At 44.8% G+C, this 18,465-nt stretch overlaps 1 protein-coding gene across 1 annotated transcript in view; it reads right to left on the bottom strand.

Moving 5' to 3' along the window:
• Nek4 (NIMA related kinase 4) overlaps window positions 1-13,885 on the bottom strand; it is a 42,213-nt gene extending 28,328 nt beyond the window's left edge. Inside the window, exons 1-6 of the mRNA XM_045136082.1 lie at window positions 13,633-13,885; window positions 9,832-10,098; window positions 7,016-7,213; window positions 6,577-6,684; window positions 4,963-5,117; window positions 589-730 (exon numbers count right to left, since the gene is read on the bottom strand). Of these exons, the coding sequence (XP_044992017.1) occupies window positions 589-730; window positions 4,963-5,117; window positions 6,577-6,684; window positions 7,016-7,213; window positions 9,832-10,098; window positions 13,633-13,725 (963 nt within the window). The 5' untranslated portion in view covers window positions 13,726-13,885. The remainder of the gene's footprint in view (window positions 1-588; window positions 731-4,962; window positions 5,118-6,576; window positions 6,685-7,015; window positions 7,214-9,831; window positions 10,099-13,632) is intronic.
• Between the last annotated feature and the right edge of the window lie 4,580 nt (window positions 13,886-18,465).

Genomic DNA, 18,465 nt, shown 5'->3' with positions numbered 1-18,465 from the left:
CGTGGTGGCGCATGCTTTAATCCCAGCACTCAAGAGGCAGAGGTAGGAGGGTCGCTGTGAATTTGAGGCCACCCTGAGACTACATAATGAATTCCAGATCAGCCTGGGCTAGACCGAGACCCTACCTCAAAAAAACAAAAACAAACAAACAAAAAAATGGAAACCAGTGTGTGGTTCCTGAAAAAGTTACACACAGAATTAACATTTAGCCCAGTAACTTCCCATATTAAGTATATATTCCAAAGGATTGAGAGCAAGTAATCAAATGCTGGTTTGCAAATGATCATAGCAATACCCAACAGGAGAAAATAGCTCAAATGTCTACTAATGGATGACTGGTAAACCAAATGTGATATATATACATACAATAGACCATGAGTCATATCTACGAAGAAAAATAACCTGGCTGTGGTGGCACATCACAAGTTCTAGACCACCCTGACGCCATGGAGTGAATTCCAGGTCATCCTGAGCTAGAATGAGACCCTACCCGGAAAAAACCAAAACCAACCAAACAAACAAACCACTTCCTTAGACAACCTAGTTTTAAAATGTTTCTAAAGCACTGCCCTTTAAAAGGAAACATACCATCACATATGTTACGGAGTCCTTAGAAGAACGCAGTTGGGGGTGGGTTATTTCATCATTTGACTCTGCCTTTCTGGAAATCACTGTGGCAACAGGCTTGGCTTCAGAATCACCATTCTTAACGTTATTTTTGGAAGTTTTTCTTTACAAAGAGGAAAACAAAGGGCTGTTATCAACATAGTGAAGAAAAGTGGTTTTAAAGCCTATGTGAAAGGTGTACACATATTATACACCCCGTAGAACTTCACCATTTTACAGAGACTAGTCCTTTAAAACACCTTTCTCCACAATAACTACAATCATAAAAACACAAGACAACAAGTCGTCACAGGCCCAAGAAAGCTAGAGTCTTGACAACTAAATGTGATATTGCATCCTGATCTGGATGTTAGAACAGAAAATGGACATTAGAGGAAAAACTAGCAGAAGCAAATAGCGTACAGCTTAGTCAACAGGAACGTGGTAATGCTGGCTAGTTTCTCAGGTTTGACAAGTACATGGTAATGTAAGACACTAATGACAGAAGCTACTGGCTGAGAGCTATACATGCATGTTCTTTGCAACTTTTCTGTAAATACAACATTATTTCAAACTAAAAATTCTGTTAGGAGCTGGTGAGATTGCTCAGTGGTTAAGGTGCTTGCTGCAAAGCCTCTAGACCCGGATTCAATTACCTAGTACCCACATAAAGCCAGATGCAGAAGGTGGCACGTGTACCTGGAGTTCATTTCAGTGGCTAGAGGCCCTGGTGTGACCATTCTCTCAGTCTCCCCCTCTCTCTGCTTGCAAATAAATAAGTAAATTTTTTTTTTTAATCCTATGAGAAAGTACCTCAGATTCTGAATTACAGGATAAGTTTCATCCTATAAGTGTTTGCAATAACATCGCAATTGCTTTACCAAGTCTGAGAGAAAAAGTGATTGGTATACATTTTCTGACATGCAGAATACACACACACAGGAATAAAATCACAGCCTGATGTTTTAAAAATATTTTATTTTTATTTGAGAGAAAGTGGCAGAGAGAGAAAGAATGGACGCACTAGCTATAGACACTAGAGCCACTGCAAACGACCTCCGGACACATGTGCCACCTTGTGCATCTGGCCTACATGAGTTCTGGAAAATCAAGCCTGAGCCCTTTGGCTTTGCAGACAAGCACCTTAATCGCTAAACCATATTACACCTGATGTTCTTAGTGTATTGTTTCTAACATCTAAGATCTGGGATAAACCTCTGGAAAAATTTGTTTGTTTTTTTCAAGGTAGGGTCTCATTCTAGCTCAGCCTGACCTGGAATTCACTATGTAGTCTCAGGTGACCTTGAACTCACAGCAATCCTCCTACCTCTGCCTTCTGAGTGCTGGGATTAAAGGCATGCGCCACCATGCCCAGCTAACCTCTGGAAAACTTAAGGCCAGCATTGAAGATGAGAAGTGAGGAAGCAAAGGTCTATTTGGTTGGAAATTACAAACAAAACATCAGCCTGAGCTGGGAGTGGTACAGTGTGGTATAATCCCAGCACTTGGGAGGCTGAGGCAGAAAGATCAAGACCATGGCCAGTCTGGGCTACAAAGCAAAACCTTGTCTCAGAAGGTGAGGAAAGGTCCTTCTTCACCCCTCCCCGCAAGACACTGCCACCTCCCTTCCCAAAGTTAACTTCCCACAAGGCAGAAGTAAAGTCAATCAAATAGTGACAATCTTGCCTAACCCTAAGTCTTAGATTCTAGAACCCCTATTTGGTAATGGTAAGAACTACAGTCAAAAAAAAAAATTCTTTGCCTTTAATCCCAGCACTTTGGGAGGCAGAGGTAAGAGGACTGCTGTGAGCGCAAGGCCACCCTGAAACTACATAGTGAATTCCAGGTCAGCCTGGGCTAGAGTGAGACCCTACCTCAACAAAAAACCTAACACACACACACCCCTTTTGTGTGGGTGTGCTATATCCGCAGGTGTGTGCAGAGGCATGCACACACACACAGAGGCCAGAGGACACCGCATGCCCTTCTCTACTGCTCCTCTATCTTCTTTCCTGGAGACGGGGTTGTCACTGAACCTGGAGCTCTCCATTTTTCTGCTGGACTTGCTGACCAGTGAGGAAGAGTGAGCTCCTACAGTTCTTTTATCTCCACCCCACACACTGTAGATATGTGGGGCCACATCTGGCTCCTTACGATGGTGCTAGCAATTCAATTTAGCCCTCAAGCTTGCATGGCAAGCATTCTTACCCACTGAGCCCCTGCCCCAAGCAAGGACTCCTTTTCTCTTGATAACTGTGAATGAAGAGGGAAACACCGGAGATCTGAGCACTATTCTTTCTGGGTGACTAGTTTCTTACATGATACAAAATCACAATGGGTTCTTATTTCTGCAATTAAGCAAATGCAACATTTGTTTCGTTGTTCTGGTACTAGGAATTAAACTAAGGGCCTTGTATATATTAAGCAAGCACTCTAACACTAAGCTAAATCCCCATGTCATTTTTTAAAAGATTATTTGAGAGGAAGAGAAAGTGACAGACACTTGAGTATGGGTGCTCCAGGGTTTCCTGCCACTGCAAATGAACTCCAGATGCATTCAACACTTTGTGCATCTGGCTTTATGTGGGTACTGGGGAACTGAACCCAGGGCCATCAGGCTTTGCAAGCAAGCACACTTAACTGCTGAGCCATCTCCACAGCCACCCACATAATTTTTAATTTTGAGAAAAGGTCTCACTAAGTTGCCCAGGCTGGCTTCAACTCCCTCTGCAACCTAGGCAGACCTTGAATTTGTAACCCTACTCTCTCCTTCTCCTACGTAGCCAGAATTATAGGCCCAGCCAACAGGCCTAGCTTTCAACATGCATTTGAAAAGTGCCAGAATATGTCAACCCAAAATATTCCAGTTTTGCATAAGGATTATTCTTGGCGAACAGCACTTTAAAAACAGGTGCTGCCAAGTGTGGTGGCCATACTGGTAATCCCAACACTTTAGGGGTAGAGGCAGGCAGATTAAGAGTTCAAGGCCAATCTTGGCTACTTATAGTGAGTTCTAGGCTAGTTTATGCTACATAACACATAACAAGATCCTGTCTCGTTAAATAAAATAAAATAAAAAGACTAGGAATATAGCTCAGCTGGTACAGCTCACGTCTAGCCTGCACAAAGCATCAGATACGGTGGTATATACCTGTAGTCTCCGCATTCAGGCATTGGAGGTAGGAGGATCAGAAAGTCAAAGTCATCCCCAGCTACACAGTTGCAGGCCAGCAAGGCTATAAGAGAATCTGTCTTCAAACAAGCAAACTAATCAACTAACTACAATAGCAGTAGCAGCAATAACCAAAAAAAGAAAAACCAGATGTAGGCTGGAGATGTAGCTCAGTGACAGGGCACTTGCCTTAAAAACCAACCAACCAACCAAACAAAAAACTAGCAGCTGGGGTGGGGATGCTGCTCTATGACAGAGCTCTTCCCTAGCACGCACGATGTCCTAGCGTGCACGACATCCTAGCACGTACAATGTCCTAGCGCGCACTACGTCCTAGCGCGCACGACCTCCTAGCGCGTACAACGTCCTAGCGCGTACGACGTCCTAGCCCGTACAATGTCCTAGAGCGCACGACGTCCTAGCGCGTACGACGTCCGAGCACGTACAATGTCCTAGGTTTGATCCCTAACAATGCAAAGAAACAAAACAAAGCTAACATCAAATTAGCAAGTGTGGCATATACCAGTAATCTCAGGACTGGGGAAGTGGACAGGAGGCCAGTCTGGGTTAAACAGACCCGGTCTCAAAAACAAACAAGAAACACACAAGTCCAGGAAGAGTATTCTGACCCTCCCTTTTTGCCTTCTGAAAACAAAAGATAAAACCCTACATACCAGAAAGAAAGCAACATTATTATTAAGAACGGAAGAGTAAGAGGATTCTATATAAGCAGACTTTAATAAAATAATTTGAATCTCCCTTTACTCTCTCCAAGTTATTTTCTACAATTGCCTCTCTTGTTCAGCCTAGTATAAATACACTTAGGTTTTTTCACATCTTTGGGTCTTCATTCCCTTATAAAATATATACTTATAAAATAAATTTGTATATTTTTCTCCTGTTCATTTCTTATGCCAGTTAAATTCTGAGGCCCAGGAAAAACCTCTAAAGAGTCTAGAATTTTTCTTCCCTACATATTCTAACCATGCAGCTCTATACTGTACTTAAAACTCACCTTATATCCTTTCTTCTATACAATGTTGGCTATAAGTTTGTCATAGATAGCTGTTATTATGTTAGGTTTCTTGTATTCCCAGTTAAAAATTATTACATAGGAAGATTTAGAAGCTACCACCCTTTACCCCATATGCTTAGCCCAGCTATTTGCAAATGAAGTATCTTACGCCTTGGTGGCCTCCAAAAATAAGGAGATTTGGCGTTTTATATACGGCTGTCTCAGGATACTCCTCACAGAGGGTCTTTCTTCAGGCCTTTTGCTCAGCATTGTTCTTATCAATTCTGCCAGCTCTGGGCTATAAACTCTTGGCATCGGTGGTAGCTACAAAGAAAAATTAAACTAGAATTATGATGGTCTTATGAAACAAAGTACAAGATGTTAGCTACTTCCTAATATTGATTTACATATTATAATATTATATGAATATTAGTATTTATTTAAAGTCATATATCCACAAAAATAAAAAGTAACCAGCAGATGAGTATATTGTTATTCTGGTTATAACAACAAGTACTGGAAAAGTTTTTCCTTCAGACTAGCAATCCCATCTGAGGACCTGCTCCTTGGGAAATAGGAGCCTGAGTTCTAAAGATTTATATACCAGAACATTCAGTATTGTACTGTTCTTATGAGAGTCAACAACTATAAATAAAATGACCACCAGGGACACAGGGAATAAGTTATGGTACAAATATCCATTGTACAAGTATATATACATATCCAGAGTTACGTATGCTTAAAGGGGACAAAAAGGTAGAAGACCTTGCAATAAATCGCTAGCAATGGTATCTACAGGGGATGAAAATAAGAGGAAAGTTTAATTCCTTCTTTGATTCTTTAAGTGGTGTAATTAGCCAATTTTACTTGTGAACTTTAGAAGATTTTTTTTTTTAATTTAAAAAATCAGATTTACCATCCTAAGTGATTTAGGAGCTTAGAACATCACAGTTCATAACTAGGAATGGCATGCCTGCAATCCCAGCATGCTATCCCAAGACTGGGGCGGGAGGAGCTTGAGTCTGGCCAGCCTGGGCTCCAGTGTGAGAGCCTGTCTCAAAAGAGAAACTTAGAAGCATGGCTGCTCAATACTGTATAAAGCATGACTGGCCTCATGGCGATATCATGAAGTCAGTGTTCTGGGATGCAGAGCACCCGGTGCTTCCTGCAGTTCTTGTCAGCAACTGTCAACTACAGTGAGTATCAAAGGGACAAATCCAACCAGCACAGACCCACTACAAACAGGGCTTGTTCAGCCTTCGGCTGCTCAGGAGAAGACAGCTAGTTTTCCATAGTACCTGGACATCCTGAAGCTACAAGGAGAAGTTTTCAAAAGGCTGACTCAAGCCGGGCGTGGTGGTGCAGAGTTTGAGGCCACCCTGAGACTACATAGTGAATTCCAGGTCAGCCTGAGCTAGAGTGAAACCCTACCTCGAAAAACCAAATAAATAAATAACTAACTAAATAAAATTTTTAAAAAGGCTGACTCTTTGGAACTCCTCAGTCACTTTTACAAACGAACACTAAGAAATAAGTAGTCTCTCTTCCACTTCAAACTTTCCCACAGAACAGACCCATTATCCTTAGCCATTCACCAAGCATCAGTGATTACTCATCACCTAATAAAGTGTATCTCAGTGGGAGGGCACCTGCCCAGCATGCAGAAAGCCCTGGGTGCCATCTCCAGTACTAAAAATTAAAAATCATCAATGGTTTTGCTAGGAGCTATTTACAAAGCTGCATTATATTAATCTTGCTGGATTAATTCTAGATTTTGTTTTACCTTTCCTTCAATAATCCGATAAACTAAAGAATTCATGTCTTTTGCATTGAAAGCATGCTTCAGGGTGGTCATTTCATAGACACAGCATCCCAAAGCCCAAACATCAGACTAAAAAAGAAAAACAGTAAATGGTTAAATGTTGAAATATCTTATTTACATTTTTTTTCCTCATAAAAACAGATATTTTCAGCCTGGCTCACACCTTTAGTCCCAACACTCAGGAGGCTGAGGAAGGAGGGTTGCCATGGGTTCAAGGCCACCCTGGTACTACAGAGTGAGCTTCAGATCAGCCTGGGCTAGAGTGAGACTCTCAAACCAAACATGAGAGAGGTTTCCCTCTAGCTGACTCAGTTGATTCTCATTGGAACTATTCTGACATCTGTGAAACTCTGAATACTCTCCCAGGAGCAGGTGAGCCAGAAGGCCGCATGCATCCTACCTTATAGTTGTAAGGTTTGTTGGAGAACAATTCAGGGCTCATGTAATAGGGTGTGCCAATGAGAGTGTTCGCCATGTCGCCATTATTTTCTAACACTCGGGCAATTCCTAGGTCACCCACTTTGATGATGTTTGTCCTTGTTAGGAATATATTTTGAGTTTTCAGGTCTCGATGAAGGATGTGTTTCTCATGTAAATACTGAGAAGAAAAATACAATTTCATTTTATATAAATATACAATTTACTTATTTTTATTTCTGTCTTCTTAAATATCTCCAGAAACTACGAGTTAAGAGTCTTAGTGGGCTGGGGAGATGGCTTAGCAGTTGAGGCACTTACCTGCAAAGCCAAAGGACCTAGGTTTGAGTCCTAGAACCCATGTAAGCCAGATGCACAAAGTGGCACTTGTGTCTAGAGTTTGTTTGCAGTGGCTGTAGGTCCTGGCGTGCCCACTATCTGTCTGCCTGTCTCTCTCTCTCGAATAAACAAATAAAACTTTTTTAAAAGAGTCTAATTAATTACCAACCAAAATATTACTGTTTTACAGTATCTAAAGGTCTAGTTTACAACTTTCACAGTAAGAAAATTGAGTTTTATATATTAATTAGCTAGATGTCTTCTGGAACTGTTTCCTGATGGCTTGACAACTGTACTGTTGCGTGTGTGTGTGCGTGCACATGTGTGTGTATTTGTATGCATGTGGGTATACATGTGTGTATATGCATGTGGAGGCTAGCGGTTAATGTTGGGGTCTTCTTCTATCACTCCCCACCTTATTTTTTTCCACTTTATTTTTTAAGACATGGTCTCTCACTAAACCCAGAGCTTACCAACTCCACTAGATTAACTAGCCAGCAAGCCCTAGGGAACTTCCTGTTTCTGCCTCCCCAGTGCTGGGCCAAAGGTATGCGCTGTTACACCTGCACTTCACATGCGTGCCAGGGGTCCAAACTCAGGCCTTCAGGCTTGTGTGGCAAGCAGCCATCGCTCAGAGCCCTGGTAACAGCACCATTTTAGTAGTCTCTGGATCCAATTAAAAAATATGCTTGTAAGCCAGGTATGGTGGCTCATGTCAAGATCCTAGCATCGGTTAGGCTTAGGCAGGGGAACTGTGAGTTCAAGGCCAGCTCCAGCTGCACTGTAGGTTCCAGGCCAGCCTGAACTACAGAGCGAGACCCTATCCAAAATATGCTTAAAAACTCCCACTGAAGGTGGGGCCACTTATACAAAGTCAGATGTGCACTCCTCTCAGACCCAGGAAATCAAATACAATCAGGTCACTTTAACTTAGTAATATCTGAGACTTAAACACAAAGCCCTACTGGTTGCTGTCAAGTCTGCCCAGTGACAGAATGATGATTCATTCATAAGCAGCTTCATTTTGGAGCACGTGTATATTAAAACACAAAGCTGCCTTGTGCTCCCCCCAACCATGGCACAGCAGATGACAGTCCCCTCTGCAGAATGGAATGTCATCTACCCCCCACCTTCAGCATGACATAGCTGACATGCTGTATGCCTGACACTGTACAACGAGGGTCACTTTTTACTCCTTGTCAGCCCAGAGCTCGTAAAATTGACATTGCTGTATTATTATTTTTTTTTCTTTTTTGGTTTTCTGAGGTAGGGTCTCACTCTAGCTCAGGCTGACCTGGAATTCACTATGTAGTTTCAGGGTACCCTTGAACACAGCAACCCTCCTACCTCTACCTCCCAAGTACTGGGATTAAAGGCATGTGCCAACACACCTGGCTTACATGGCTATAATTTTTAATAAAAATTTGGTAGCCCCATAATCATACATATAAACTTTAATATAGATATCACTCAGGAACATTCTAATGCTACACCAAGAGGGACTGAGTGTAGCTTATAAATAGGTTTTCAAAAAACTACAGTTCTCATGTACACATTTGGTACACATTCCCCCTAAAATATGTAGACACTGTTCTAGGACAGGTGACTAGCGGAGCTATTCTAACCTCAGAACAAGGCTGCTTCTGCATCAACGCAGGCTGGGCTCAGAACTAGGCAAATGCTGCCTCTGAGCAGGACCAGAAAGAGTTAACCTTAACAAGTCCTGGCTGCAATCTAGCTTAGGCTTCATGACCCCACCGTAGAGCATTCCACTCTTGGAGGAACAAGCTCAGACTCTCAGAAGTTTGACCCCTACTGATTCCAGCCTGCTTGGAACAAGATTGCTAGTGCCAAGAAGAGACAATGGACAATATAAAACTTATTCTTGGGGGCTAGGAAAATGGCTTAGTGGTTAAGGTGCTTGCCTGTGAAGCCTAAGGACCCAGGTTCAATTCCCCAGGACCCATGTAAGCTAGATACGGTGGCACATGTTCCTGGGGTTTGTTTGTAGTGGCTGGAGGCCCTGCATGCTCAGTTTTCTTTTTTCTTCTCTCTCTCTCACAAATAAATTAATTTAAAAAATGTGTTCTTCAGAAAAATTATGAGGTGTACACCTAACCATTCAAATATGAGCTCCACACCAGTGTCCCACCTGAAAAGACCTAAACAATCAGAGAACTGTAACAATGAAACATTACCCTGGCTGCTCCCATAGAAACTCACTCTTTTTTTAATGCTGCTCCCCCCTGTAATAAAAGAGGCCCCTTAGAATGCCTCTGTGCAGTTTCTTTCTGTCCGCCCCACCCCCACCCCCACTAAGGGTATACTGCAGTGTATCTAATGCTTCCTTTTTCTGTCCTGGAGAACGAATTCAGAGTCTATGCAGTAAGCAGCCAACACACCATCTATGCCATCTTCATGCCACCTTGTAGCATGCAGGAGGCTGTGAGTAGACAGTACCTGCAAAGCCATGGCGATCTGTACAAACCACTCTACAACTTGGCTCTCTGGCAGAAGCTGCCCTTTCTGTTCCTTGAGCTTCCGGTACAGATCACCTCCTTCACAGAAGCCCATGACGATGTAGAGCAGACCATCTCCTCCCTCCCACGACTCTTTGTAGGTGACAATGTTGGGGTGCTTCAGCTGGGACAAGAGCTGAGCTTCCTGTTCTGCAGATCGCCGCTCTCGGCTGGAGGCATTTCGGAGGTTCAGCTTTTTGATGACATACTAACAAAGAAAACAAATGTTTTTCAATGTACAAATAAACATTTTCTAGGTTCAGAAGTAGCTTCCAGGATGGGGAGATGGCTTAGCAGTTAAGGTGCATGCCTACAAAGCCTAAGGATTCATGTTCAACCCTCCAGGTCCCATGTAAGCCAGACACACAAGAGGATGAAAGTGCACAGGGTCACACATGCGCCCAAGGTGGTGCACATATCTGGAGTTCAATTACAGTGGCTGGAGGCCCTGGCATGCCAATTCTATCTCTTGCTCTCTCCCATTAAAAAAAAAAGAAAGAAAGAAAGAAAAAAGGCCAGTCTATTGGGCTTGCTTCAAAAAAAAAGCTCTCATTAACGTCCTCAAAATCTACTTTTGGAGCCTGCTAGATAATCTATTGATTTTCAAAAAGCAAAAAACTCGGGCTGGAGAAATGGATCATCTGTAAAAAGCACTTCCTATGCAAACATGAGGGCCTGAGAAACCATTCAAGTTCCATCCTCAGGACCCACATGAAGAGCTGAGTGTGGCCATGCATGCCTGTAACCCCAGTCCCAGGGGAGCAGGGAACCAAGAATTACCTGGAGCTCCTGAAAAAAGGAAAGGAAAGGAAAAGGGAAGAGGAAAAGGAAAGGAAAGGAAAACACTAGCAAGCTCCACTGGATCACCAAGTGGCTCAGACAGACAGCGATGGAGCAGGACATCTGACTAGCCTCTCTGGACCCTCCACAAGTGAGCCCATGGGGCACAGCACGGACATACGCACATGTGCACACACACGCACACGCACGCACACACACACACACACACCCCAAAAAGCAGCAACAGCATAACACTGTAAAAAGTATTTGCAGTGATGATACTCCTTTTGTTGGTGCTTTAGTCCTGGGAATCAAACCTCCGGGACTTGCACATGCTAAGGAAGTGCTCCACCACTTAGGGCAGCTAATGAGACTTTCTGGAAGTTAGGCTTATTCCGGTGGTGTGGGATCACAAAAAAATTATCCTTGGGTCAGGGAGATAGCTTAGAAGTTAAAGGCACCTCTTTCCAGGCCTGATTTGATTCTCCAGTGCCCACATAAAGCCAGATGCACAAAGTGGCACACATATCTGGAGTTTACTGCAGTGTCAGGAAGCCCTGGTACATCCATACTTTCTCTCTGTGTATGTCTCTTTCTCTTTTAAATAAATAAAAATAGGCCTGGGGAGATGGCTTGGTGATTAAACAAATAAAAATATTTTTAAAATTATCCTTTCTTCCTGCATTTTACAATTTCCTTGAGCCAAATCCCAGAAATTCTGGTTACTTTGGAGGTCAAGGTAACAGAATCACTTGGGTCCAGAAATATGAGGCCAGCCTGGGCAGCACAGTGAGATTCTATCTCAAAAAAAAAAAAAAAAAAAAAAAAAAGACAAAAACAATTTTGCACAAGATGGGAGGTGCATGTGAGACTGGGACCAAGTGTGTGTGAGCTGGGCAGGTTTCCCCTCTGAGCCCCATTGTGTCCCTTGGCCCAGTCTTCCCCAGTACTTCACCATGCCCTGGGTGCTGACCTCCATAGAGAGAAAAGCTGCGTGCCTGCTTGCCCAGTGATGATCAACAATCGGCCAGCAGCTGTGTCCCCCACCCTGGCCTCTTACACAGACTTCAGGCTGGCAGCACTGCTCCAGCTTCTCACCTTCCCTATGATGACTCAGTCATAAACCCTGTGTTAGAGACTCAGTAACCTCTACTTGTTCCCTAAAAGGTACATTATACCTGCTGGCAGAATGAGTCCATGAGACACATTAGAGACTCAAAAGGATCCATAGCCTACTAAGTTTAAAAAATCACTGTTCTATGGGCTGGAGAGATGGCTCAGTGGTTAAAAGCGCTTGCTTGCAAAGCCTGATGGCCTAGGTTCAATTTCCCAGTACACACATGGAGCCAGAAGCACAAAATGGTGTATGCATCTGGTGTTCATTTGCTGTGGCAAGAGGCCCTGGCATGCCCATCCCCCAATCTCTCTCCTTTCTCATTCTCTACTTGCAAATGAATATTTAAAAAATTTCAATTAAAAAAAAATCACCGTTCCTCCTCAAAAATTATTCCCACTTAAAAATTAAATCTGGGGCTGGAGAGATGGCTTAGCAGTTAAGGGGCTTGGCTGCAAAACCTAAGGACCCACGTTCAATTCCTCAGAACCCATGTAAGCAGGAAGCCATGTAAGCACAAGGAAGCGCATGTGTCTGGAGTTCGTTTGCAGTGGCAGAAGGCCCTGGCACACCCATTCTGTCTCTATCTGCCTCTTTCTCTCAAATAAATAAATAAAATATTTTAAAAATTAAACTTTTTAACATCAAATTTACTGCCCTCAGTCAACTCATTTTTGCAATAAACATATATAAATGTGCTTCATAAAGCATAAACGACTGGTCAAACTATCATCACTGATAAATCTCCCATCCTTAGCTCAGAAGTCCAATGATTCCCCCAGTGTGTATTGGGTAAATCTCTCATGCGAAAGCTTGTTCACCAAGCAGAGGATCTAGCACCTGAAAACATGGACACAAAGGTGAGCGGACCCTTACTTAAGGGGAAATGCTTTGACAACTAGGTTGCTTTGGTGTTACTAATAATTATCCTTCCCCTTTCATAGTTGTCCCAATTTGGGCAAAACATATTGCAACCCCAATAGACTCATTGAAAAACTGGTTCATTATCCTTTAGGTAAAAAGATAAAGTGCTTTAAGCAAACGAGGAGTGACATGAGGTTGGTGTTTTGGAAAGATCACTGACTCTGCAGCAAAAATGACAGGTTAAATCAAGTCCATAGCCAGGACTAGCTGGGGGAAGAGATGCCTTAGTGTAGGCATAAATAATGGTGTCCTGGGTTGGTGTGGTACAAGAAGATATGGAGATGCCTGTTTGGCTTACTAACGGATGAATGAAACCAAAGTTGGGGGCATTACAGATAACTCTGTGGAGCCTGGGGACCCGCATGGCCAGTGATGCTACTCACTAAGATCCTTAGCCGCGAGAGAAAGTTGGGGGGGGGGGGATTGAGTCCAGCAGCCCGCATTGGAAACATTCAGGACCCTTCATTCAAGAAGCAATGTTTGGGCTGCAGAGATTCTTTTAGGCACTTGTCTACTAAGCCTAAGGACCCAGGTTCGATTCCCTAGTACCTACGTAAGCCACAAGGTGGTGCATGCATCTGGAGTTCGTTTGCATTGGCTAGAGGCCCTGATACACCCATTCTCTCTATCTGCCTCTTTCAAATAAAATAAAAGAAAAAGAATTTTTTTTAAGGCCCTGGGAATGCACAATCCCTGGTCTCAGCAAGGTTTTGTAGAGGGTTTGCAGATCAAACACACCAATGAGCACCACAGAGAAGTCGCTGGAGTTTGGGGTTCCCACGACTGGGGCCTTGGTAGTCCAGAGAAGAATGCCATGGGAGACGGGCGCTCACCCTTCGCAACCCTTGGGGCCTCGTCCCTCTGAGGACGGCGGCGCCCCCCGCCCGCGGCGCCCCCGGCACGGAGGGCCCCGTCCCCGCCGACCTGCTTGCCGTCCCGCCGGTGCTTCACCAGGGTCACCTCCCCGTAGCTGCCCTTGCCCACGACGCGCACGTAGCAGTAGGCGGCCTGGGGCATGTTCCCGGAGAGGGCCCGCGGTCGGGAAGAAGCCGCAGCGGTGGACAAGGGAGCGGGCCGCGGCAGGAATCCCCACTCATGCCCGGGAAGCCGTGGGGTCCGCGGTGAGCGCGGCCCTGCGGCCGCCGGAGCGCACAGGCCCAGCCCACTCCGACGCCGCTACCATAGCGATCCCGGACGGACGGTTCTGCGCATGCTCCAGCCGCCCCGCCGCCCCGCCATAGAGCCTTCGCCCGAGCGGCAAGAGCGGTTCCGCAAACACGGACCTACCATAGAGTCTCAGCGCTGACGGCCAGAGCGGTTCCGCAGCCGCGGGAGGACCTACCATAGAGTCTCAGCGCTGACGGCCAGAGCGGTTCCGCAGCCACGGGAGGACCTTCCATAGAGTCTCAGCGCTGGCGGCCAGAGCGGTTCCGCGACCACGGGGATACCATAGAGTCTCGGCGCTGACGGCCAGAGGGACTCCTTCGCCGGGGGTGGGGGAGGAGAGTTGTTCCGGAATTTCGTGTCAGACTTTGGGTTTTGCCCGCTAGTGTGGAATCTGTTGCTTATTGAACCCTTACTACTTATCAGATGGTCCGTTCATTCTGAAGATATTTATTGGCTGCCTGTGTGGCTTACATGCTATGCTAATGTGGGAGTGGCCAACTCGAGACTCCATCTCATGGACACAAGACTCGCTTTCTTCCAAGGGATTGAGGGTTCTGGGGCTGGAGAAGTGGCTCAGCCTTCGAAGCCTAAAGGCCCAGGTTCGATTCCCCAGAAGCCACGTAAGGCAAATGTATAAAGTGGCGCATGGGTCTGGAGTTCCTTTGCACTGATTAGAGGCCCTGGCGCGCCCATTCTCTCTCTCTCTCTCTATATATATATATATATAAATTCTGGAGCGAAATACGAGTGACTGCAGCCTGGAAACACAGATTTTAGTTACCAAAAGCCTCATGGTCCAACGAGTTAACAATTTCTTGAAGGTTTTCTAGTTGCAGAACAAATGTCATAAATGAAGACACTTTTCAAATACACTGGCTGACCATTAGGTAGGCGGTTACAGCAGAGGGGGGAACTCTCCACCATAGGCCTCAGATGCTGTCTGATGACGCTCTTAGCCCTCGGGTTGGTGAATGCTATGGATCTTCACATTCCAAAAAGGTCACACCTGATCAACTGGTAGTCACCAGGATGTTAGGTCAGACACAGAGCTGGTTAATAAATGGATAGCTATTAAGGAGCCAAAAGTAGCCCATGATAATTTGGCTTCGATCCTGCAACATCTACCCCTACAGGAGTTCTGTCAGTTTGTTCAGCCTTGTTTGAAGTACATGCGGCTTTTTGGGAACTTAAGGTCACAGTCAATACCTGCTGTGTTCGCTCTTCCACGTGCCTAAGGATCTACGCACCCAGCATTCCCATCTTACTTTGTTTTATTTATTTATCTAAGAGGGAGAGAAAGAGGCAGATAGAAAGAGAGAATGAGTGTACCTCTAGCCACTGTGAATGAACTCCAGTTGTATGCGCCACCTTGTACATCTGGCATTATGTGGGTACTGGGGAATTGAACTCCCATCTTTAGGCTTTGCAGACAAGTGCCTTGACCGCTGACCTCTCTCTGCAGCTCCCTCCCCACACACACACCTTACTTTTTGATACATTGTAACATAGATACATTGAAGACACACTTTATCTCTAAAAACAATTTCAGACTTGGGCTGGGGAGATGTCTCAGTGGTTAAACATACTTGCTTGCAAAATCTGCCAACCAGGGGTTCAATTCCCCAGCATCCAGGTAAGGCCAGGCACAAAGAGAACTACTGGCATCTGGTGTTTGTTTGCAGTGTCAAGAGACCCTGGAGAGCCCATATACACATGTACAAATAAACAAAATTGTATTTTTAAAACTCTCACTGACAACTTTCATAAGTATAGACATCATAAACCATGGTGATTCCCTCCTACCGCCCCTACTGTCCCTCCATTGAATCCCTTCTTTACCATTAGAAATAAAAATATTTTGGGTCTGGAGAGATGAAGTTAAGGTGTTTGTCTGCAAGGCCTAACGACCCAGGTTCAATTCCACAGTGCCCACATGAAACCAGATGAACAAAGTGGCACATGCATCTAATGACCCAGGTTTGATTTCCCAGTACTCACATAAAGCCAGATGCACAAAGTGGTGCACTGACATGCCCATTCTTCCCCCCCCCCATGAATAAATACAATATTTAAAAAAGAATTTTTTTGAGGTAGTCTGACTTAGAATTCACTATGTTTTCTCAGGGTGGCCTCGAACTCACGGCAATCCTCCTACCTCTGCCTCTCAAGTGCTGGGATTAAAGGCCTGTGCCACCACACCTGGCTCTACCTCAGCCTCTTGAACGGGTGGGCACAGGTACATGACAACACACCCAGCTGTCAGTAGCTTGGTCTTTAGCTAGTCATAGGCCTGCTCAAAATATTTCCAGTGTTTTTCACCCCAAAGGCTAAGTAAGGGCCTTCAGATCCATGTACCAGCTGGCCATTTGCTAAAGTTTCTTCCATCCTCCCCTTCCTTTTTTCACCTTCCCAAGTGCCATTCTTTCCCCAGCCACCACCTCCAGGGAACTTGTCCTGCTTCCTGTGGAGATGAGCTCTACCTTTCCAAATTTCTACAGCGCTTTAGGTTACTTCCCTATCCCCCAGCTGCTTTCATTGCTTCCTTTGGCTTGTCTGACCCCCAATCCCTCCCCATGGCCTCAGCCTAGTGAACTTCAGTGCAGGATGCGGGTTTCATCATGGTGGTGTCCCAGCTTCTGGCATTGTGCCCAACCACCACAAACTCTGTTCATGCTGATATAGGAAATAAACAGACCCTTAAATGTACAGCACCATATTGACCCGTCTAATCCTCCACAAAGGCCAGAAAACAGGTCAGAAGGTCACCCAGACCTAAGGACAATCAATGCCCCTTTCCCAGAAGCCGCTCTGTGAGACAAAGTCCAGGAAGAGCAAACAGAGATCTGTGGAGGCTCCTCTCCTCTTAATCAGGTCACGTTCCACTCCAGGCCACAGAATGGACTCACTAAATAACCATATCTGCTCAGTGAGTTGTGCTTGGTAGGGATGCGGAGGGCCTGAGCATAAAAATTAAGCAACTACATCTATGTAGTTGAGAGGGGCTTTGGGGACTTATCCTTCTGGGATCTTCCATTCTGTTTCTTCCTCCATGGCAGAGGGCACCTCTGTCATCATGCAATGGATTTTGGAGTCTGAGACATGGGTTTGAATCTTTGTGCTGTCACTTGCTGTAGAACCATAGTGTCTCAGGGACATCATTGGAATAAAAATTAGAGGGCAGGAGAAGATGGCTTAGCGGTTAAGGCGTTTGCCTGCAAAGCCTAAGGACCCAGGTTCAATCCTCCAGGTCCCATGTAAGCCAGTTTGTTTGCAGTGGCTAGAGGTCATTGGCGTGCCCATTCTCTCTCTCTCGCTCCCCCTCTTTCTGTCTCTAATAAATAATAAAAAACTTTTAAAAATTAGACAATAAAGGACAAGAACAACTTGAGGTACATAGCAGCCCCCCCCATTATGAAAAAATGTCAGTCATTGATATCATTCCCCAGGCATCTCTGCCCAGTTGGAAGCATGTGAAACTGACTTCCGTCCTTTCCAAATCTGGAAGAGAAGGTCTAGAAAGGTGAAGCAGCTTGCTTAAGGCATGAATCACCAACTATGCCTACCCCAGGTACCTATGATGGGACAACTGCCAGCCAGGGTTGGCACTGTTAGAACTGTGGGTGTGGTCAGGTGTCACAGCACGCTAAGACACCGTATCTGCCTCTCTGGCCAAAGTGTCATCGAAAAGTTTGTTGAGAGCTGGAGGGATGGCTTACTGGTTAAGGCACTTGCTGCAAAGCCTAAGGACCCAGGTTCAATTCTCCAGGACCCATGGTAGCCAGTTGCACAAGGTGGTGCATGCATCTGGAATTTGTTTGCAGTGGCTGGAGGCCCTGGAACACCTATTCTCTATCTCTTTCTTTCTTTCCCTCTCTCTGTCTCTACTAAATAAATAAAAATTTGAGGGCTGGAGAGATGGCTGATCAATTAAGGTGCATGCCTATGAAGCTTAAGGACCCAGGTTCGATTCTCCAGGTCCCATGTAAGCCAGATGCACGTGGTGGCGCATGCATCTGGAGTTCATTTTCAGTGTCCAGAGGCCCTGGTGTGCCCATTCTCTCTATCTCCCTCTGTCTCCTTCTCTCTGACTCTAGTAAATAAATAAATAAAAATCATAAACTTTAAAAAAATTAAATTTTTTAGAAAGAAAAGTTTATTGATGCTTAAATAAATTTTAAAAAGCTGAATAAAATGTAGAAATCTCCTTTTACCTGTGATTTCTTTTTTTTAAATTAAATTAAAATTTTATTTATTGGAGAGTGAAAGAAGCAGAGAGAGAAGGAGGGAGGCAAACAGAGAGAGAATAGGTGTGCCAGGGCCTCCAGGTACTGCAAATGAACTCCAGATGTATGTGCCACCTTGTGCCTCTGGCTTACGTGGGTCCTGAGGAACCACACTGAGGTCTGTTGGCTTTGTAGGCAAGCGCCTTAACTGCTAAGCCATCTCTCCAGGCCCTACCTGTGACTTCTTAAAATGTCACTGTATGTGATGTTGGGACCATACACAGCCCAGAACTGTCCTCTGCCCGAGAAGAAATCTTCTGTTCCCATTTTTTTTTTTTTCCTTTTCAGACAAGGTCACCTGTAGTTC

The sequence above is a fragment of the Jaculus jaculus genome, chromosome 16, assembly GCF_020740685.1.
Source record: "Jaculus jaculus isolate mJacJac1 chromosome 16, mJacJac1.mat.Y.cur, whole genome shotgun sequence".
NCBI lineage: Eukaryota > Metazoa > Chordata > Mammalia > Rodentia > Dipodidae > Jaculus > Jaculus jaculus.
Note: the sequence above shows the minus strand (reverse complement) of the source record. Positions and strands in the feature narration are given on the sequence as shown.